The 24276-nt window shown below is 35.8% G+C and overlaps 1 protein-coding gene and 1 long non-coding RNA gene across 3 annotated transcripts in view; both read right to left on the bottom strand.

Annotated features, from left to right (window-relative positions):
- LOC133220028 (uncharacterized) overlaps nt 1-24276 on the bottom strand; it is a 901957-nt gene that overhangs the window by 531468 nt on the left and 346213 nt on the right. The window lies entirely within an intron of this gene.
- KLHL1 (kelch like family member 1) overlaps nt 1-24276 on the bottom strand; it is a 195855-nt gene that overhangs the window by 24904 nt on the left and 146675 nt on the right. The window contains exons 6-7 of the mRNA XM_061367773.1: nt 19404-19590; nt 3729-3953 (exon numbers count right to left, since the gene is read on the bottom strand). Of these exons, the coding sequence (XP_061223757.1) occupies nt 3729-3953; nt 19404-19590 (412 nt within the window). The remainder of the gene's footprint in view (nt 1-3728; nt 3954-19403; nt 19591-24276) is intronic.

Here is a 24276-nt window from a genome sequence, read left to right as displayed (position 1 = left end):
TAGTGCAGGTAAATTGTTTTAATTTATTTTGTGATGAAGTAAATGGCAGTTTACAACTTACAAGCTCAAAAATGCCACTAGTTCTATAATGGACAGAAGCACTGATCATGAACCAAAATATCCACAGAAAAAAAAAAGCAGTACGTTTAGACTAACTGGATATGTGTGTATATGAATTATATACATGCACACAGGTACGTAATGATATATAGATATATACATATATGACATATATGGACATATACAGACATATACACATGTACACATATATACACACAGATCTGTTTGAATTGGTATACATAGACATATATGTATAGGTTTTTACATACCATTATTATTTATGGATCAAAGAGTAGGTAATAATGTCTTTGATTTTGGCCAAAATAAAGTTCTTCTTATTTTTTATTTGTTATTTCTGATTTTACCTACTCCCTTTGATATGTAACTTACCACTTTTTTGTCTGATATTCAGTTTATTCACAATCTTTTCCTCTTTTAATATTTCTACTTAAAATTACAGAGGTATCGCTGCTATTTTTTTCAAATTTTTTTTTTCCTTCCCTCTTCCTTGTGTGTTGGATTCTAAACAACACACGAGGCCTACGGCCACACCACCCTGAAAAAGCCTTATCTAGTTTTATCTCAGAAGCTAAGCAATGTTGGGCTCGGTTAGTACTTGGATGGGAGGTCGCCTGGGAATCCTAGGTGCTGTAGGCTTTATACTGTCCTGGGTTCAGCAGCAGCAGCCATTTTTCTCCTTCTTAGTAGCTGATGCAGTGCTGTGTTTTTGACTTTCAGCCTGGGAACAGCACTGATAACACTGATGTTTTTAGGTGCTGCTCAGTAACATTTACTCTGACCAAGGACTTTCTGAGTCATGCTCTGCCAGGGAGGAGGGGAAGCCGGGAGGAAACAGAGACAGGACACCTGACCCAAACTAACCAAACAGGTATTCCATACCACAGCATGTTATGCCCAGTATATAAACTAGGGGCAGTTACCCAGAAGGGTGAGATCACTGCTTGGGTCAGGCTGGGTATCAGTCAGCTGGTGTTCCCAGGATGAAAGTCAAATTACAGCACTGCACCAGCTACTAAGAAGGAGAAAAATGACTGCTACTGCTCAACCCAGGACAACAGCACACATGGAAGTGGAAAATCAAGCTGGGTCTAAGAAAGCAGGTGGGTCAGTCTTCTCCAGTGAAATACAGATAGACCCTTGTGAAAACACATAATCCCATATCAATGTCAAAGACGTTCTGGGATATCTTATCCTACAATCCCCTAACATTTTGTGCTTTCTTTACACTTCTGAATCTTGATTTTGCATTTTAGATATTCATTCCTGTACATGTCAGTTTCATGACAATCCCAACATAGGCAGGTATTCATGCCATCTAATTTTATCATAGCTCTTAAGTCCTTAAGAATACATGTACATTACATATTTAGCTGGCTCAGAATAATGAGTTGAAGCCATAACCCACTGTGTAAACTGAGATACAGAAACTCTTTACATCCTCTGGGACCATTCACTCTGGACCTATATGCTATATAAGTAAATCTAAGGCTTTCCCATCAGCAGTGAATATTTTCATAGACTTTCTAGCATTTTCACTTGGACAATTCCAACTGGCAAAATGCTCTTCTTGAGGAAGGAAGGAGGAAAAATATGCAATTTGCTTCCCCTATAAGCTGTGCATGAGTTTGTTAGGTAATGGCATGGTTATCCTTCTTCCCACACTGATTATCTTGCAAATATATGTTTGACTATAAATAGTGAGATCAGTGTATATATACAAAGCCAAAAATCTACAGGCCAGGTCTAGGCTTAACAAACAGTATAAAGCTAGCCTAAAATAGGAGCTTGGACACTCTTTATGTAATTCATGGAAAGGGCAAGACAATTTAGGACACCCATCTGAAAAGACTACCCTTATCCCTCAACTACACTGGAAGCCTAATTTTGACACTGAGGCAAATAAAATTGCTTTGGAAAGACAAAATGGCTACCAATCCTTTGTTTAAAAACAAGCAAACAAATAAACAAACAAATAAACAACAAACCAAACATGGTTCTACTGTATTTAATATTTAAAGTTCTAATTGATTCCTTATTTCCTCTCCCCTTGTCCTCCTCTTTGTGGCCTATAAAGACTTTTTATGAAGCAATTTTGCACCTACTTTTCCACTTTTTTTTTGTCTGAATTTGTAATCCCCAATCCATTTTATGTTTTTTTTCCCTTCCTCACTAGGAAAAGTTTAGGGCTTTTTTTATTTATCAAGCATTCCTTAGTGATTTATTAATACTTTCCTGTGTTATAGCTGAAGTTGTCGCATTTTCACCACCACTGGGAACAGCAGGAACAGCATTGAAATTAAAAACAGATTCTGTAAAATTCTGGAACACTGGTAAAAGAGACCTTATATGCATTTCTGCAGCATTGTTATTAAATTTAATCTTAGGAAACAATTTTAAATCACTGAGGTATTTAGTTCCATGATGCTAACAACATATATTCTCATCACTACTTTTTATTGTGAGAAAGACTTGTTTAATAGCAAAAATGCATTGCTCCAGCCACTGTTGAAATGCATATTGTAAGTGTAAAATGGTGGGGAAGGGGAAGAATATTCATTTTGTGAGATATTGACACACTAGTACATTAAAGGACTTACTGCTGTTTGTCATTCAGGGTAATGGACATTATAACCTAGCATGTTTTTTCCATTTCTATTTTTCATGATGTAATGATTCTGTCACACCCAAGTAACTGCAGCAGAACAGCTAGTGAGCACATTTCTACTGATTTCTGTACCTTATAGAAGTTATATTCTGGTGGGTATGTCCTATATACTCTAAAGTCCTTTCTTTGAGAAAAAAAAAATTCCCTCATAATTTTACATTTAAGAATAAAAAAAGAATATTTTGAAACATCATATAATTATTTATGCAATCAAATAAATAGCAGCTTTTTTCTAGTGTATATATATGATATATACAATAGAAAACCATATAAATGTTTTCTGTTTAATTTAAAAATAATTTTAACAACAACAATAAATGTATACTTGTTTGAGGAGTACAGTGTGGCTAGATCAATGCTATGAGTGCTATGGATAATATTGCTAAAAACCAAACCAACCCAAACCAACCCAAAAAAATCCCAAACCAAAATAAAACAAAGAGAAATACAACTTATCTGAAAACAGGCTATGGGAAAATATGCCATCAGTCGTGATAAAACTATTGTTACAAATACTTTGTAAAGTAAATAAATCCATCACTGGTACAGTGTTTATAGCCTTTATTTCCTAACATACTATATTAATGAAAACATACAATTTGAATAAAAATAAATAATACCTTGATTGCTTGATAAACATGTCCATTTTTTAAATCAGTGCATATAAACTTGAATTTTCTTACCAGCCTAAACTTCCTAAAATTTCATTGTTTTGTTAGTGTTTCTTTTTCCTTGTTCTTCCGCCTTTCATTTGTTGTGTTGTGGATTGTTTTTTTCATTTTTCCCAGTATTATTTTGGTAAAAAATATAAATGTACTTTAACCTTGTATATATTCTTAGCAAACTAACAAGAAAAATTAAAAATGCAATCACTTATTGCTACTGTTCAGAGTGCTATAATAGCTTCAAAGTGCTGAGTTTTCCATTACAAATTACATATCTGAAAAATGTGGCATCTTTTTTATATTTTTTTTTTCCTTACCTAAGCCATGCCTATGTGTTGACATTGGTGGTAACACAGTCCAAGCCTTGGTCTTTGGATTGTAACATTCAACAGTGTTTAATGTCTTTAAACCATCACGGCCTCCAATGACAAATAGCTTGTCATCAATGACAGCAACACCAAACTGAAGCCTCCTGCCATTCATCACTCCAGCCTGAATCCAGATGTTTGTTCTGAGATCGTACTTTTCAATAGTTGTAGCACCTGATGAGACATAACAGAATAATAGTATAATGTGTACCAAATGCGTACAAAACTGTCATTAGTTGTTTTTTTTTCCTAAAAGTGTCAAAATTTTAATATTAATTTCTGAGTACTTCCAACATCTTGAAAAATATTTGTTTCTTTAGATAAAGTAGTCCCTAGCATGTTTATAAATATATGTATATATATATATAACTTTTTTTACAGTTCAGTGTCATACCTAAGATAACTAATCTTGTTACACTTGATTCCAATCTTACATAAAGTGTAAAAAAAATCCTGTAAGATTACATGATATTTTCATCAAGAATTAGAAGTTTTATTTTAATTTGGGTCCACAATTTCTTTTTTATTTTAAGTACTCATATGTTTCAGACATGTTTCTGCTGGAAGTACAGAATGTATTTACAATCTCAAGCAAAATATTTAAAGAATGTTTCCATACACAGTCAAAAACATTTCCTTCTGAACTTAGTTATTTGAATTACTCTCACAGATGAACTCAAAAGCTAAAAAGAGCTTTACAGATAAAGTAATTTACCAGTTAATCATGACAAAGTCATTAAGAAGCCCCTGCTGTTAAAAAAAAACAAACTTGTATGAAATATACAAAGATGAGATATAAAATGAAGAGTTTATTAAAAACAAGGGACAAAGGAAGCATAATTAACTTAACTAGATTTCAGAAAGTGAAAATGTAATGCATTCCATTAATTGTAATATGGGTGTAGGAAAAGTTAAAGCAAAAGCACAAATATTTAAATGCAGATGAGTTTAAGTTAATCCTTAAAAGCAAGACTTGATAATTCATCAGAAATGTAACCAACAATTTATTTCTAGATAAACGTAAGAGTGCTTCATTTTCAAAGTTTAAATATTCCTAAAGAAAGAATCAACAAAATTATTACATTTTAACAGCTAGCTATTTGGGTTATAATATAAGGTTGGAATTCCATGGGAAATAATTCTTTTAGGATTCATTTATTCTTTGGAATAGAGAAGCAATGAACCAAGTACAAACAAACATCATGAAAGCAATACTTTTGTTAATTGAACTAAAAAAAGCTTTAATTTAAATTCAATTTGTATATAAGCACAGCAGAGCAGCAATAATGTACAATTCAACTGGGTGTCTTAAATCCCCTGCTAGTTTCATGAAGCCATAAGATATATGAAGCAATTTTTGCATTCGATTAGGAAACATATTTATTTATCTTTTTGCCCCTAATTTAAAATTGAGAACCGTGTAAATGTATTAATCTTTAGGTTTGAAAGAACAAAATTACAGATTATCTGATACAGTTGTTTGGTGGTGCTGCAGGACATATTATAATGATGCACATTAATAAAATTATGCTATCATGCTTGAATTTTTTTATATGTGAAATCTATTAACGTTAAAAAGTAGAACTTCAGCATATGAGTTCTATAATGCTGTCTATTTCCTTGGTAAAAAGTACAGTTCAAAAGCTTGGTTGTTATCAACACCCACCTCTACCTTTCAGGTAGTTGTAGAGAGCGATAAGGTCTCCCCTGAGCCTACTTTCCTCCAGACTAAACAAAACCATTGATTTCAGCCACTCCTCATATGACTTACTTTCTAGACCCTTGTTACGGATAACCCCAGCCAGCAACAAAGTACCATGCAGCTGCTTGTTCACTCCCTGCCCCTAGTGGGATGGGGAGAAGAATCAGAAAAGAACAATAAAAAATACATGGGTTGAGGTAAGAATAGTATAAGAATAGAAATAAAGTAAAATAATAATGGTAATGGTGATGATGATAATGATAATAATAATGATAATAATCATCATCATCATCTGGAGAGAGGAATAAGCCCCCCAAAAACCCAAGTGAAGCACAATAAAATTGCTCACCATCAGCTGACTGATGCCCAGACCATACTCGAGCAGTGATCAGCACCTTCTGACAAATTCCCCCCAGCTTATATGACACACTATAGTATGGAATCCTTTTGTCTAGTCCAGATCACCTGTCCTAGCTGTGTTCCCTCTCAGATTCTTGTGCTCCTGCTCACTGGCAGAGTATAAGATACTGAAAAGTCCTTGAATTAGGGTAAGTGCTACATAGCAACAAGTAAAACATCAGCGTGCTATCAACATTATTCTCAGACTAAAGCCAAAACACAGCACTGCACTAGCTCCTGGGAAGAAAATTAACTCTCTTCCAGCTAAAAAAAAAATACAAAAACCCTTCAGCATGTTTGCTGCTCTTCTTTGGACACACTCCAGGAACTCACTTTCTTCCCTGTAGCGAGGGGCCCAGAAGTGAATACAGTATTCCAGGTGCAGCCTCATCAGTGCCAGGTACAGGTGGGGCTTCCCTATACTTCCCTAGTTCTGCTAATAAAAGCGACCTGATCACACAGCTGGCTCATATTCAGCTGTCTCTTGACCTCCAGATTGGGGAAGAACACTGGCCAAAATTTCTGCAAAAATCTATTCCTTATCCTCTGTTGTGGTTGGCTGTTCCTTGACTGTAGCATACAGAGGATTAAGATCCCCATAACAGAGAAACCTCTCCAAAGTTTATTTTTCTTTGGAGAGTGTGATTATATTTTAGAAACAAAGCTTTCAGAAGACAAAAAGGCTGATGAGGTGTCAAAAATTACAGGGAATAGGAATTTTACAAGTAAACAGGCCTTTACTAGAAAAACCCCAGGTGAACTGAGTTGGAAGTGAAAAAGTATGTCAGCAAGCATTTTTTCAGTTCACAATACACAGCACTCTTGCAGCCTTTTTGATCCTGATCTACATTTTATATCTTCTGCGTATCAGTCTCAGCAATTTGGAACTGACACCACATGGTCCCCTGGAGGGTGGGAAATAAGGGGCATAATTTGTGGAGAGATGGTTGGAGATTCATGCAGAGATCATGTCCTCTCTTCAAAGTATACAGAGAAACATTCAAAGCATTTTGATTCCTGTTACAGGCATGCTTGACTGCAGAAGATACCTTAAGATGAGAAAAAAGATCCAGGAGCTCACATTCACCTCCTAAGTAGGTTACATATTAGGCTGCTTTGGTGAGAAAAGATGTGTGTGTTTCTATATGTGTGTGTTCCACAGTGACAGTCGGAGCATTTCCAGAGGCTTGATCTTCAGAGACATCTTGAAATCCTTGAAAATCCTATTACAGAGGGTTTTGCCTTAATGCTGCAGAAGGCCACATTTGGTTTTAGGATAGGTTGTTTCTCAACTTAATCTTGTCCTCATACTAGTTGGCCTCTTTCTTAACATTAACTTTGGGCAACTGTCAGACTTCAGCATTCATTTTCTGCATAAGCCTGGACTCAATCTTTTTCCTGACACTGATCAACCAAACTGTTTAAGTAATATCCATATCGATATTAGAGAAGAGATTCAGATCAGCCCTGTGGAGAAGGACTTGGGGGTGTTGGCCGATGAGAAAACAAACATGAGCCGGCTTCACTGTGTGCTTGCAGCCCAGAAAGCCAACCGTATCCTGGGCTGCATCAAAAGCAGCGTCACCAGCAGGTCAAAGGAGGTGAACCTGCCCCTCTACTCTGCTCTCGTGAGGTCTCACTTGAAGTATTGTGTGCAGTTCTGGCGTTCTCAACTTAAAAAGGACATGGATCTGTTGGAACAAGTCCAGAGAAGGGCCACAAGGATGATCAGGGGACTGGAGCACCTCCCATATGAAGATAGGCTGAGAAATTGGGGCTGTTCATCCTGGAGAAGAGAAGGCTGCATGGAGACCTCATAGCAGCCTTCCAGTATCTGAAGGGGGCTGCAGGAATGATGGGGATGGACTCTTCATTAGGGACTGTAGTGACAGGACAAGGGGTAATGGATTAAAACTTAAATAGGGGAAGTTTAGATTGGATATAAGGGTTACTACATTTAAATTGTCAAATCCCAGAATGTTGCATGATTGCATATAAGGAGGAAGTTCTTTCCTGTTAGGGTGGTGAGGCACTGGAATGGGTTGCCCATGGAGGCTGTGGAATGCTCCATCCCTGGCAGTGTTCAAGGCCAGGTTGGACAAAGCCTTGGGCGTTTAGTGTGAGGTGTCCCTGCCCATGGCAGGGGGGTTGGAACTAGATGATCTTAAGGTCCTTTCCAACTCTAACTATTCTATTATTCTATGATTCTATGATGTATCTCTCATCTCTCTTCATGGTCCAGTCCCCTGCTTGGACTAGAATTGGATAAGCACCAGGATTCTTCCTTATCCACAACCTTTTCCAGAAACCCTTCTTTCTAAAGGTAAGAAATTTTGGTTACAAACTGGAATAAAGCCATAAGATTGTCCAACTAAGCCTCTAATACCAGCTCCCTCGGACTGTGGCCACAGCATGCACCAGCTGCTGTAAAGACAACAAGCTTGTGCCCTGCAATACTCCTGCCATACTGCCAGGAAACGATTTCAAAGAAACGAGAGCCACTTTATGAACTGCAATGTGCACTCCACTGTAGTAGGATGCCAGACATTTGTCAGGGTAGAGCCCGAAAGTAAGGAAGTGATGCTGAGGTGAAATGCAACAACAAATTAGAGGTATACCATTTAAATCCATCAGTTAACATCACTGGCTAGCATCACTACATTTTCTTATCAGGTGTAAACATGCAGGCATGTGAGAACTTCAAAGTAAGCATGACTTTAGATTAATACTATATATATATACACACACATATGTTTATATATATAAAATGCATACATTTTATATAAAGGTACATGAATGTATTTTTTAACATACATGTCAATTTTTCATCTGTAAGCAGGGAAAGAAGAACAGATTATTTGTCTATTTTTAAGTCTCTATTCTAGAGATGATAATAACAGGGATTATAAGAGTTGCAATTTTTTTCTTCTAACATTAATAGTGGGTGTTGGTGTCTAGTCCCTGATATACTGGAGTGACTAAAGCAATCGAAAGAAGATGGTCGGAAAAGGAGTGACTCATCAATTCAACTGACTTCTCAAAATGCATCAGAAAATTGCAACAAAATCTCACTGCACAAAATTTTAGGAAAGTATACTAGTCATAAATACATCCTTAAACATGCAATAACATGCCAAGTTACAGTCTTTGCCATGAGTGTGAGTGAAACTTGCTTCCCTAAAAAATTTTGGATAATAAACCAATGAATGTTTATAAAAGAAGTTTTTCACTTAAAAGGGTAGTGGGGCAGTAACCACAGATCACAACTGTACTTACGTAAAACAATATGAGAAATTCAGATATATATGAAATATGGCAGGTATTTTCTGTAAGGGATATTTTTTGATGTATACAGCTTCAGTAAGGAACACTCAGAGAATTTAGGTGGACAGTGATATAATAAGCATGGGATTATGTGGGTCAAAGTGATTATGATGGATATCTGCCTTCACAGAAAGTAATCACTAAGCAATTAACAGTAAATTATGAGTCACATTAAACTTAACCTTTGTATGTACTTCATTTTTTTTAATTGATGTTCCATCTTTCTACTTGTCAGTAGAAAGCTGATGTAATTTTAGTCCCTCATTCATCTTTAAATATGCTCTTTTCTTGGTTTTGGTTTTAGCAGAAATCATATCCTTTTCTCAGTTGTCATATCAACTACCACACTTGCTCTCTACAAACAGAATATTTAAGTGATTGGAAAAAGAAGAAATAGACAAGTCCCTTATTAAACTAGTATGATATCAGAAAGAAAGCAGGAAACAGGAAACAATGGATAGAGAGAGGCCATACATGGTCCAACTTGTCTACAGGTCATGAAGGGTCTATAATTTCATAGGAGTCTTTTCATGGTACAGCTGAATAACATGGGCACACATAACAGTAATAGCTCTATGGGAGGCCCCATTTTCTTAGATTAAGTCTCTGTTCCACAGATGCAGGAAGTCATGATTTTCTCAGATGCCACTGAAAACTGTCAGAAGTATAAGAAAAAAAATATAGCAGAAAGTGTGTGTCTGAAAAAACAGACACAAATATATTTAGATATATATGTAAGAGAAAAAAGAGATCTTAATCTTTATTAAAGCTGCTGGAAACCAAAATGCTCAATTAAGACCTTATTGTTGAATTCACTGTGATGCTGATATGATTTTTATTGTATTAATAATAATGTAGTGGTGCACTTAGAATTATGAATAATTGTAAATTTATTAATTTTTATTTAAATAAATAAAAACATATGAATTCAGAATTTAAACAGCCTGTAGATTTCAGAGCCAGAAAAAATCTACCTTATGTTTACTGTGTTAGTATGCATAGAACTTCTCACAAATAGGTCCCTTTTAGTTAGACACTGGAAAAAAAATTAAAAATCAACTAAATATACTACAGACTGAAAACCAGACTTAGGCTGAAGAAGGCATACAAAAATAAACAATTTGATAACAGTAAATATTGGTTAGTTCTATGGCCATATGTTTATTTGCTGGATTTAACTAGAGAGAGGTAAACAGGGGGGAATAAGGAGGGTGACGTAGGTAGCAGGGAGAAAGAAAGGAAAATGATAAAGGAGATAGTAAAATGAAGGTGAGATTATCAGAAGAAGATGACAGTCCTGAATGCTTATATTTCATACATATTTGTTCCTTACTGGGTTCTAGTGGGAGCAGTAAAACAAAAATAGAACACCTGGTTGCAGTGATCACTTCAGGGTCCACTCCTCACTGGCAGGTTGGTGGCCTTCCTGCAGTTCCTTGTATCCTGCAGTTACTTTGAAAAGGATTTTAGCAGGCTTTCTAAGCTCAAGCATCTCTATACAATTCTAAGCATCTAAACTGTGATATGAAAACACTGTCTATGACATAGGCCTCATTATTTCATTAATTCTGAAGAAGTTAGATTTTCCTACAATGTAATTATCTAATTATCTGATATAATCAGATTGCAGGAACACAAGTCAGTCTTTGCCACCAGGTCTGGAGGGACTCTAGAATATTCCCTGGACATATGCATGTAGCAGAAAAAGGGAAGAAACCCTCCTCTCATTAATTTTCACTACTAAAAGAGTCAAACAACTCATTTTAAACCACCACGGTGTGGCGCTGTGGAAGAACAGACAGCAAGATGCTGGTTGCAGTGACGAGCAAAAGGTGACAGCACCACATGCCAGCTGGGCTCAGGAAGCTTTGTTTTCTCTGCCATCACTTGTAGATGGCAGCCATCAGAGCCAAATCCTAACTGAAGCAACTTCCAAACTGTACAAACTCGAAGAAATGACCAATGTTGGTTAATGCTCCCTACCCCTGTCTATACAGGCTGTGATGACTTCACAATGTTGGAAATCTGTAGAGAACTACTTTTTTCTAGTCTCCATGGGCAAAGTAATTCTGGTTAAATATTTCAGAAAAATAGAAAAAAAATCTGATTCCCCAATAATAGGAGGATGGAAAGAAGCAGAAAAGATACAATGGTATATTTTCTTAGGGAAGCAGCAGATACAGGTTTAATACGAAAATACAAACAAAATATAGTAAAAATACTTTATTAATTTTTTTTGGGTGCGGTGTATGTGCTGATTGTGCAGAGACAGACATATTTACCTATAAAACAAAACAGATGGGATGCCACAATATAAGTAAAACACACTAAGCCCAAATTAAAATACTGCTAATTAAAAGATTGAATTAAATTACATTAAAATATATTGTGTTATAATTTATTTCAGTCATGTATCACTCCAGTGTTTTTTAGTCATTTAATGATGAAAAAGAAAAACGTGATTTATTAGATGCTTTTTAAGATTTTGGGTATGAATCTGAAAGATTAAACAAAAGCGAATACATAGAATATTGAGGATTTTATAATAAACATACTATGCACTCACCACTTCTCCTATTTACACATACATGCACAAACCCCTATCTTTCAGAAGGACAGATCTCTAAAAATGTCTGGTTATTTCAATGAGTAGTACTGAAGACAGAGTGTATGAAAGAAAACATTGAGAGGTGAAACAGGATTCATTTAATAGGTATTTGCATGGTAAATTTAAAACCATATAAGACTGTGGCAGTTCAAATTATCTCCAATTAGAAGTGAAGGATTTCTCTTGATATTCTGGATACTTTTTCCTTTATCCTAATTGAAATTCTACTTATTATCCAATGGCACACTGGATTAGATTAGTTCTGCATATCATATGTTCTATCATGGGCATTATAAGCCCTGATTAATCAAGGTTTATGTGATAATGAGAGACCTACAAAGAAAACTTTAGAATGATCAGGGTAGTTTTGCATGACAGTTCAAGTGCTGCTGACAACTCCAGTATGTATGCAACAGGGTGTTCATGTTTCTACCATCCAATATTTCTGATGAAATAATAAAGTACTAGATCTAGTAAATTTACCTTCACCTGCAAATCTGTACACCATTGCAAAATACAAATATCTATTTTTTGGTTTAGTTTTAATTTGTAAGCCTGTGAAATTGTGAAATTGTTTTGGTGATACCTTTTCAAGTGATCTTTTAGTTATCTTTCTATTATACCTACTCTTTTTTTCTGAAGTTAAGCATATTACATTTCCTTGCAAGTGATTTTTAAATCAATAATTTAGTATAAAACAGATTATCATTCACATTATTTGTTCATAGTTGATTGAAGACTAAATATATATATAGCAATGTCATTATATATATATATAATTAAAAAGAGTAAATGTGTTAAAATACTGCTTGTAACTCAATGTTTTAAGTCAAATGCAGAAATATGTAGAACCTGACTTCCAAAGATGTTATCAAGTAGGTGCAGGCCACATGAAGTCAGATGAACTTCACGAAGGATGTCTGAGACTGTAAGAGCACTGTATTCATTTCAGTTAAGTATAAATGCAGGAACTCTGATATAAACAGAGGGAAAATTGCTTCAGAAACAGACACAAATCCCTTAACATCTCCCCTTGCCCCAGACACCACCTTTGTATTCAGTGTAGATATTTCCGTCATAAAGGAACTTTTTTTTTAATGATTTTATGATTCAATACTTAAACCCATGAAGAAGGGGTAGTAAGTTCTGCATTTATCATGACAAAATTTCTCCTTTTTTTTTTTCCCCTGTAAGACTTTCTGCTGATTTTGCTATACTAAAGCTGTTGCTGACTTGTACTCTGACCATTTTGTTTAAGATTTAGAGATGCTGCTGTGAGTAGGTGCAAAATGATGACCTTGATCTAGTGATCTGCAACATTACATTTTGAACTGAAAAGATGGTTACTCAAGTGGAACGAATGTGACCTAAACAGGTTACTGATGCATCTACTGAGGATAATCTCTTGGTAAAGAAAGAGCTATACAGAAAACAAGGGAACAGTTCACCATTCTTCACTTAGAATGTAAGAAATTCCTTTAAGCACTCCAAAAATTGTACATTAAAAAAAAAAATTTAGTAAAAAAACCCTAACAACCAAAAACATTAGGATCTGCTATAAAGTGACATGAACAAATATCAGAAAATTTTTTGTAATTTAGTTATTAAGTGGGATCAGAATTCAGAATTCTCTAAAACTGCTACAAGTTTTTCTAATAATATTTATATTTTAAAGAGTATCAGAAATGACAGATTTTTGACAGTGGTTTTAGGTAATGACGTTAGTGTTAGGTGTTTTGTTTTACAGCATAGTATTATGTTTTACAACATAAAACATTCATGTTTTATTGTATTTTTTTATCTAGTCTAAAATTGACAGAAGTCCCTTTTATTAGTAGTATGTCATACAGTATGCTAGTCTACCTTTGCTCATCAAAAACACACATGCCTCTTCTTTAAAAGCAGTTCTGTACCCACTGGAAATTGTGTAAATAAGGTGTTAACAATAAAAAGAAGTTCTGTGTGTGGACAACAGCAAATACTGGGGCAACTGCATCTCCTGCAGAATGGATGTACACCCGGTTGAGTTCCCATCACTGGGGGGGTGATAATGGTGACCTGCATGATCCTTGAAGGAATGGGTGCATGTATCTGCGGTGTGTGTGCATGTGTGTGTTTGGGACTAGAACTGTTTGGGAATTTGCTCAAGAAAGTTGGTCAGAAATTTGAAGAAGCTAATTCATATTAGTGTCCAGTATTGCAGTTTATCTATTGCATGAGTGATATTATCCTAAACACAGTTTGTCTGATTGTCAGTTGATTAGGTATCATAAGTAAATCAATAAGCTGCTTTGACCATGATTTGGTTTAAAAATGTGAACTGAGCAGTTTGGCTCTGCAACAGCACCAATTTCCCATTATTTATTAGCCTTTTATTGTTTATCATTATAGCTATACAGGTGCTTATCCACACTGCTTACCTGTTGGCTCAGTTCCAGAGAGATTATGTTTTGCTGCAATTACTGCCCTCTAACGTAAACCTGTTATAAAGGGTGCTAACCAAAACTTCAATGGATAAGAGCCAGCTAAAGCCCAGTATCCATTGAGCGCTCTATGTGGTGCTTTCTGTAGTCCAAAGTGATATGTGTGTTTGGATTTCCAATTCAGACTGTTAAAAATAAGGAGAGAGCTGTACTGAAGCTTACTTGGATCTTCTTATGACTGAAACTACAGCCTCCTGGTGCATTTCCTAGAATTTGGCATGAAGATTTATTAGGTGGCTGAAAGTGCAAGACAGAGCTGGAGGACTGCACAGGGCAGGAGGTGCAAACATTTAAAGTCCTATCCACACTGACTATTGAGGGTGGTTCCAGCAGTGAACTGTCTCCAGAACATGCAGGATTTGTGCTGCAATAAACAGTTTAGTTTACTCCAAAGCCAATCACAGTAGAAAAACTATCAATAAAACTTGGGCAATCAGAGAACATAAATTAGTGTATGGAAAAAGCTAAGACAATGCAGAGGTTCCATGCATGTGTCTTCTCTAGATTGTATACAAGGCTTCCTTTTTTGTGCATGTGTGTACTTTAATCAGTGATAAAATACCTTCACTGGAAATATCAAAAAATAGAATGAGCAGCAGGGAAGTAATGAGGGACACAGGCATGTACTTGGGGGAATGATCCTCCCAATATTTCCATGAAGTCAGGAACCTCTTTCATTTCTCTTTGACCCCATAGGTTGTACCAACAGCTGTGAATACAAGGGCAATAGATTAGCAATGTGGTAATTTGTGGGATGATGAAATTTAGCCTCTGTGTGATATCTTTGGCTTTTCCATTATATTAAGGCTGTGGAGGCTTAAGAATAGATGACTTCAGGATCTTTATTTCAAACCATAAGTGAATCAGCAATTTCACAAGTTAACTGCACTGAAAAAATGCCAGAAATAAAGTGAAGTAAAATAAGTACTGAAAAATTATCAGATGGCGTTACAATCTGGATTGGTTTGGTTTTTTGTTGTTTTTTTTTTTTTCTATTCAGAAATGACCAGGTAAATCAAAGTACTGTAACTGCAAACTGGTCTATGAGTCTGTGTTCTGGAACATATTGAAATACACAGGAGCGAAAAGAAACAAATAATAATGTTAATACTTACAAGGATTGGATAAGAAGAGATTTTTAGTGTGATTTCTACATCTAATTATCTCATTAGTCATATTAGCCAGTTTATTTCATATTCCTCTGATGAAGTAACTAACCAAGCTCCACCACCGATGATTATGCTATATGTTACAGACTCACAGAAGGGACTTCCTGAAGTTATCTGGTCCAACCCCATGCTCAAACAGGGACATCTGAATGTTTAGTTGTCCAGAATCTTGTCTAGACAGTTTTTTAATATCTCCAAGGTCAGAGACTCCACAACCTCTCTGTGCAGGGTCACAGGCTCAGTCACCCTCACAGTAAAAAGTGCTTCTGATGTTCAAAGGGAAAACCTTGTCTTGCAGTTCCTGCTCCTTATCTCTCTCAGAACTGCACATGTCACTCCAGGTGTGGCCTCATCAGTGCTGAGTAGAAAGGAAGGATCTTCCAGTGAAGAGGGGTCAGGAGGGAGCAGAGACAGGACACCTGACCTGAACTAATCAAAGGGATATTCCATACCACAGAGTGTCATGATATAAACTGGGAGATGTTTGGATTGATGGTGTTTGCCTTCCCAGGTAATTGTGATGGAGTTCTGCTTTCCTGGAGATGGCTGAACATTTGCCTGCCAATGGGAAGTAGTGAGTGAATTGCTTGTTTTGCTTTGCTTTATCAAGCTTTAGTTTTATCAGTTAAACCGGTTTATCTCAACTCAGGAGTTTTCTCACTTCTATTCTTCCAATTCTCACCCCATTCTTATGGGGAGAGAGAATTGGAATATCTTTCTAACAAAATATCTAAATAGCAATGACAGAACTTTCAGTACTGCTTGATATAGACCAGTGATGCACCTCACCAATTTGCTATCAGAACAAGTTTTGCAATAGGTTCTATATCTAGTTACAAGGTTAATGAAAACACACATTTATTATCAGTGTTTCTGTAAAACAACAGTTCCCCCTCTTTGTAATGATCTGTCACAATTTTATGGAAGAGATTCTTGCTCATGTAATTTTTCAATACTTTTTAAACTTGTATTTACTTGAAAATTGTGATTCAGTAAATAATGAACTAATCTTGGACATTGATGAACTAATCTAGGGCTATTCTAAAAGTAATATACACCAGTGGTTTTGGATCATGGTTACTCTGACACATTCATTTTCTTTTGCTTTCTTTTTCTGCAGATTCTCCTTGTCTCTTATTAGGTTATCTGCTAAGTAGTGAGAAAGGTCAGAACACTTCATGAGAGACCAGTCAGTATTCTGCCATCAATATAATATTACTTAATTATTTATACCAATCATTTACTTCTGTGAAAGTACATTTTCCTCATAATTTTCCATATCACTATCTAACATAGACCCTATACACCACGTTCTATCACATGGGTTTTATTCTGCATTTGAGATTCCAAGATGGCTGCAAGAAATCAATATTTTACCATTCTTAGAAACTGCTGTACATCCATTACTTACATTTACTCACTTATTTCAGTCTAGGATCCTCCTCTGTATGTGCACTTAGCTAGCTTTTGCACAGTACCAGATAATTAAATCCTGCTAATCCCAATTACAGAAATCAGCATGATGTTATGAACGGGTAAGGCACATGGAACATTGTTAGAAGCATATACTTCTAGTCTCACACATCTCATTCTATTAGTGTAAATATACAGAAAAAAAAATCTGTTTCTCATATGTGCCTTTCAAATTAAATGAATAAATAAACAAAGGTGTGTGGAGACAGAGACTTAAAAGTGGGTTTGTACATTTAGGAAATTAAAATAACAAAATAATCTAACTTTATTCCTTTTAATTCTATCCAGTTAGTACTGTGCTGCATTAACTTTTCACATCAGGCATGATTCCAGTCACTGGCTGCTGGAGTTTAACTATCACCCTTTTTTTTTTATGAAAAAGGAGATAATTATAGAACAGATTTCAAAACAAGCTTGATTTTGCGTGCTAGAATACTTTTTATATGATGGTCACACAACCTTAAAATACTTTCATAATACTAGCACTTACCCCCTGCTTTGTATGCTAGCTAATAAAGCGCTAACTTGCTTAGCTCATCCAGTTCTATATGTAAATGCTTCATATTTGGTAGCAAACACCAGGAGGTGATCATTGTGAATCACAGTCAAAATACATCATTGTGAATTACAATCATTCGTGTCAGCATTTCAGTGGAGAAAGTTGTGGGGGAAAAAAATTATGGAGGAGAGATCATACAGTGTCAGCATCATCTCACAGACCAAATATTGAGGAGTGTTTTACGAACTCGGCATCTCTTCAAAACATGTGACTTGCACTCAGGTCTCCTGCATTGACATGTGGAAGCAAGACTCACTGAACACAGATGATAGTCAAGGATGCAGCAGCATCACAAGAGGGATGAGGTGATCAGATGCAAGTTGAAGCCACATGATCCTCAGTTGAGGCAGATCCTCAGTTATTAGAAATACACATTACATTGGCTGTAATAAAAGCTCCTACTATGTACATACTGCTGTGCCATGCCAGGCCCTATCTCAAAACAGTTATCTGCTGTAAATGTTTATAAACCCTGATTCTTTTCAGTCTCATCCACAGAGGGCTGAACCTCTGTCACACTCTGTTCTCCCCTGCTGCTACAGAAAAGCTGCTTCTCCCTGACCTGAATCTGCAAAACAGACTGTGGTGTGCTATGCTCTGTGCTGTCTTCCTACATATTTCTATTTTTGTTTTCCTGTATGAACAAGGAACAGATCTGTATAGTAAACTAGAACAAATACAGCTGCACCTAAATTGGGTTTATGGTCATGTCCACTGCCTGAATACTTAGTGTTTGTTGTCATTTGTCCTAAGTAAGAGGAAATTTGTATTTCTACTATCTTATGATCTAAAACCTATTCTTTGCAAATCCATGCCTAACATTTAGCTACACAAACATTTAGAAATGCTTAAAGGACAAATATAATCCGCATCTACAATAAGATACGCATACTGGTTCATTCTTCAGCATTTACCTATTCTTTCAACATTTCATTTTCAAACAGCACAGATGTCATGCATCTTTCTCATTGTTGTACCCTCATTTGAAAAACATGAAATGTCTTTTTCAGATGATGCTGCCACAGCAATTTAGTGAAAGAACTGCAATAACTACACCTAGAAACAGAATTCTCAAATACTGATCTAATTTTATTTTGTTTTAAAGTACAGTTTATTTTATATTTGAACTGATGTTTCTGGAGGCATATTCTTCAGTATAAATATGAACATCAAAATGTAAGGTACTGTGGAACTGCTAGTGAATTTTAAGGAAAAAATAAATAAATACAGCCTGTCTGATTATACAGGCTTATAGCACATCTAGCTTTTAATTCAAGCATTTTACTTCATTCCATCCAAGGAATCAGTGGATTAGATTTCTTACATCAATAAAACCACATCATCATAATACCACAAGCAACAACAAAATACTTTTATAAAATTTCCACTTCTTCCTACTTTTCTTCACAGTAAGATGGGGATAATTTCACTTTCCTTTACCTGCTGACTAAGTAGCAACCTAGTTTAAGCTAGTTCTCTATTTTTTTTCTCTAAAAGATTAACAAATTTCTGCATTGAAGACCATAATATTTCAGACAGCTACTTAAGGATGTAATACATTGCATACCAAGCTTTTTCATTGATTAGAAAAAGTGTGTACATATTTGGCTAAGTTATAAGTGAAACATAATTTCTAGAAAGATAAAAAATATTTTAAATGAATGTAACTCTAGATATTTTGTTAAAATTATTTCTTGAAACTATAATAATTTTGAACAAAGAATGAACAATATTATACTTTTCCTTAAATGTTAGTAGCTATTCATTGGAGCAAAAGTCTTGGCAGCATTTGTTGACTGATTTAGATACCCCCACCCCAGCTTTGAAATAGAAAGTTATTTCACTATTTTCTACTGAAGAAAATGCAAAATATAACTTTTATAAAGTAACAGCTATCCTCTTAATACCTTTGTTGTTATCCATTCCTCCAACAGCATAAAGTGTCCCGACTGTAGATTTTCTAGGTTTAGTTCTTGGACTTTGCATGAGAGTTCTTCTCTCTGGTAAAAGATGGTATTTCATGGCTTCCAGAATAAGCTTCTGGCATTCTAGGTCATCCTTAAAAAGCACATGGTTTTCTATGTCAGCCAATATCTGTAAATGACATGATCATGAATCAAAAATGCTAGAAATTCCTAGAAAAGCAATACCATGCAATGAGAGAAGATAAAAAAATGGATATCATATCACTTGACTATAGAATACAGAGGTTTGCATTGCTATTTTTCTTGGAAGATCAGGAAAGTAAATATTTAGTCGATTTTTAAAAGACTTAAGGCAACTTTCAGATCACTGTTTCACCATCCCTTAAGACTGCATCTTACTACTCTTTTATTGAAGACACTGAAGAAAATTAAGTATTCTCTTGTAGGCTACCGCTTGACTTACTTCAGTATTTTCCAACATAACTCTGAAAGAATCCAGAAGGCATCTCTTTGCAATCATCTTGAATGTGTGGTCATGTAATGTAACAACATTCTGCAGTATTTTATGTAATATTTCCAGGTACACCCCTTATTTCTAAACTCAAACTAAACCAACCAACCACCACCAGCATAACAAACCCAGAAGCCCTAATAACAACAACAAAAGCCCAAAATAAATGATGATGATGACAATCATGATGAAAATTATAATTATAATAATAATAATAATGGCACAAAAAAATCCCACAACAACAACAACAACAAAACAAACAAAACAAAATGTGGGTGACAGATAAAAATAGTTAACGAAAAGGATCCAGGCATTATCGCCCTGGCCCGGCTTAAGCCTTGGGAATGGTAAAGAAAATACCAGGTTCTGCTGCCCGGGACAGGCTCAGGCCTTGGGAACCCTGAAGAAAACACCAGGTGTTAATGCCCTGCTTGGGCCTAAGCCTTGGGAACTGCAAAGAGAACTATGAAGGGTTAGCAAAACAAAGCAGGCGTTTTGCAAGATAAAGCAGAATGTGCATCTCAAAGACAGACCAGACAGTGTGAATATTTGTAACCCTTAGTAATGTTGCTAAACTGGGATGATAAGGGAGTAAAAGAGTGGAAAGTTAATGCTTAGCACCTAGTAGACTATAAAAGGGATGTGAAGCGACCAATCAAAGAATGTGTGATTGTGTGTAAAGGAAGTAGTATGATATAAATATGGGCTTGCCACACAATAAAGCATCTTATGCTGGATTCACAATGGATCGGGCATAGTCCATTTCTTCCCTCAACAAAAAGCAAACAAAAAAACAACCAACCAACCAAACAAACAAAAAGCCTGAAAGAACTTGCTTGTGCAAGTTTTGGATCTATGTTTTCTGCATTGCTGGCAAATTTAAGGATTAATAATCTAGATAATGTAACTACTACAATTGGCATAAAAACTTACCACCAATAATTATCAGAACGGATGCCCAGTGCATACAGCAGAAAGAATATTCTATCATGCTTCCAAGGAAGAAGGCTTTAAGTTGTAAATTTTGAGTATTTGATTCATTTGTCTGTACACATTTCTACTGGCTTTTGAGATGCTGTACAAGATCTCACAGGACTAAACAACTTGGTCTAACCTCATAGCTGACCCAACTATCAGCAGGTTGTTGGACTAAAGACTTGTGGTCTACTCCCACCTAAATGATTCTGTTTCCTCACTGGTATCAGATCACAATAGTGCAATGTTTATGGAGATTTTGTGCCATATCTACCAGACCCATAGAGATATCTTGGATACCCGAAATTAGACTCTCAATGTTTATGTTTAGGTAATTTAATATTACCTCTAGATGCTTGATCCCTATATTCTACGTACTATCAGATTAGAGTGGGTTTTAATTGGATATGGCAGCATATAGGTACAGTCTGGTAGGTTTCTATATCTCATAGGAAATCTACCTGGAAGACCAAATCATTTTCAGAGAAGCAGATGAAGGCCAGGAAGCAGGAAAATTTAATTTCCAGAGTCTATGGGGTGGTATCTTCCTGAGAGACACATATATACAAATGTATGCAAATTGCTTTGCAGTTACCTAAACACAGGCAGCCAGATTCCTTTAAAGGACTGTCAGCTAATTCATCTGAACTTCAGCAGTTGCTGAAGAATGAATGACAGTCCTTAGTCAATCTGTCAGCCTTTTGCAGGTAACGTGTTCTGTGACACCTAAAATATTATTAGCTTGTACATGTAGACAGTAGACTCCTGCTTCTGATTTTAAGTGTCAGTCACAGAATTAATCTATTCAAGTCCAAAGAAAGGCATTATGCACTGCAGTACCTTGACTGGTGATCCAGAACTCTTTATTTTACATGGCTGGTGACCTAACAAACAACAGACCTGTTTATTAACACAAATGAGTAGGAAGGTTCATGTAGCCTACAGAAAATGTGTCTCTAGCTGTGTCCATAAGTCAATGTCTAGAGAGCAAACCATAGGACTATTGTAAAGTATAGAGTAATTTCCCTTAATATTCCCCCAATATCCAACTTTCAGATCAGGCACATTCTGAGTTGGATGTCTTTTCCATGCATTTTGTAATTCTCAGGGGCCTTATCTTCCATGAAATAGTTCAACCTTTGTCTGAACTTATGTAAATTTGTTGCATCCACAGTGTTTTCACAACAAATTCAACCTATCACTCACTGCATATGAAGGTTTCAAACTCACCTCCTGTTGCTTCATTTGCTTTCAATTTGTTTCATACATTTCTCCTACCAGTGCCTCTTTGATTCTTCCATTGGAAAACAAGTAACTGAACCCTACCATATTGGGTTCTTTATAATATTCTAGGCTTTAGTCACCTTCTATATTAGTTGACTGTTCTCTAGACTGAGGAACCTTAGCTTAGTTAATCATCGCTTATATGAAAGAAGATTCATGTCTTTTTTTTACCCCTGTTGGTTTTTCTGAAGTTTTCTGTTTTGTTAGATTCTTTCTGTGAATGGAGCAGATCTGCACACATTATTAAAGATATTGTCAAAACATAATTCTTTGTGGTGGCATAATGATGGGCTCTGCTTTATTTTTCTTTTCTAATAATTTGTAACTTTTGAATTTCTTTTTGACTGTTACAGATCTAGAAGTTGACTTCTCTCAGAAATTTGTATTTTGGACACCCAAAATTTCACTCATGAATGAAAGTGGCCAAGCCACTTAAATTTTAAATTTAAATTTTAAATTAAGGATTTTTTTTTTATTATTATGATTTTCTTCTTTATTTATTATTATTCTTTGTTGACCAGGCACATTATATTTAATTTATCTGCAGTAAAATTGTAGAAATGAAGTTGTTAAGGAATCTGAGTTGGTTAAATGCTACTCACATCTTGCAAATTAGAATATCACTTTTAATATCACCTTAACTTTGAGGGTGGTGAGAACACTGGAGCAGGTTTCCTAGAGTGGTGGTCAATGCTCTATGCCTGTCAGTGTTAAAGAGGCATTTGAACAATGCAGTTAATAATATGCTTGAACTTTCTGTCTGCCCTGAAGTGGTGAGGTGGTTGGACTTGTTGATCACTGTAGGCCCCTCCCATCTGAAATTAATCTATTTTATTCTGTTCTGTTATCTTCTCAATCTTGGAGGGGGAATAAATAACACAAAGAAAATCAGGAGATTTATTAGTTTGCACAATGACTGCATAAATAATACACTTGCTGTATCTTAAATGAAGTAATCTTCATATCCATATGTTCTTCTTAGGATGTAAGTGTATTGGGGTAAGCTGTAACAGTTATTTTTCTCCTTACTAGTAGCTGGTACAGTGCTTTGTTTCAGCTTTAGTCTGAGAATAATGCTGGTAACACACCAATGTTTTAGTTGTTGTTAAGTAATGCTTACCCTAATCAAGAACTTTTCAGTCTCTCCTGCTCTGCCAGTGAGGAGTGGCACAAGGAGCTGAGAAGGAGCAAAGACAAGACACCTGACCCAAAACAGCCAAAGGGGTATTCCATAGCATGCCATGTTTTGTCCAGTATATAAACTGGGGGGAGTCACCCAGAAGGCCCAGATTGCTGCTCAGGTTGGGCTGGGTATCAGTCTGTGGGTGGTGAGCATCACTTGTCTTTATTGTTGTTTTTTTTTTCCTTTCCCTTTTTGAGTTTTATATTCTCTCCCCTTGTTATTTCCCTTATCATTACTAGTATTAGTGGTGGTAGTAGTAGTTTTGTATTATACTTTAGTTACTGAACTGTTCTTATCTCAGCCTGTGGGGTTTACATTCTTTTGATTCTTCTCCCCATCCTGCTGGAAGGAGGGCAGGGTGGGGGCAAGAAAAGAGGAGAAGAGAGCAACCTGCTGCATGGTTCTGACTTACCAGTTCGGCTTAAATCACAACAGAAAGTAAATGTTATAATGAATATATGCTATATCATAAATGTACAACAAAGAAGGCTAAACCAAGTAACAGTGTTTTTCTTTTTTATCACTAAACCTATGGACTGAACACAAAGGTGTTGTTTTATCACTTAAAATATAAGAAAGTTAAAAGAGTGAAAATGTGAAAGCAAAAAGATGGCTAATTTCTTTGATGGTGTTTTCAGAGAATGTCACTAAACATGGTCCAGATAAATAGCTTTATGTAAATGTTTTCATATACATTATGCATCAATAACATGACCCCACAATCATAAAAGCAAAACCAAATGAATGAAAGGAAAAGTCAGACAGGATACAAATAGACTGAGAATGCATGTATCAATATATTTTGAGGACTGTGAGTATCTTTCAGGATCTCTGAATAAATTGCTGTCATTGTGCCAAACCTGGATTAATGTAATAACAAATGAAGGGATGAGGTCTGAAGT

The sequence above is a fragment of the Neopsephotus bourkii genome, unplaced genomic scaffold, assembly GCF_033783945.1.
Source record: "Neopsephotus bourkii isolate Nb327-2 ecotype Australia unplaced genomic scaffold, CSIRO-AGI_Nbou_v1 NB_1394, whole genome shotgun sequence".
Lineage (NCBI taxonomy): Eukaryota > Metazoa > Chordata > Aves > Psittaciformes > Psittacidae > Neopsephotus > Neopsephotus bourkii.
This window is presented reverse-complemented; position numbering and strand designations above follow the sequence as displayed.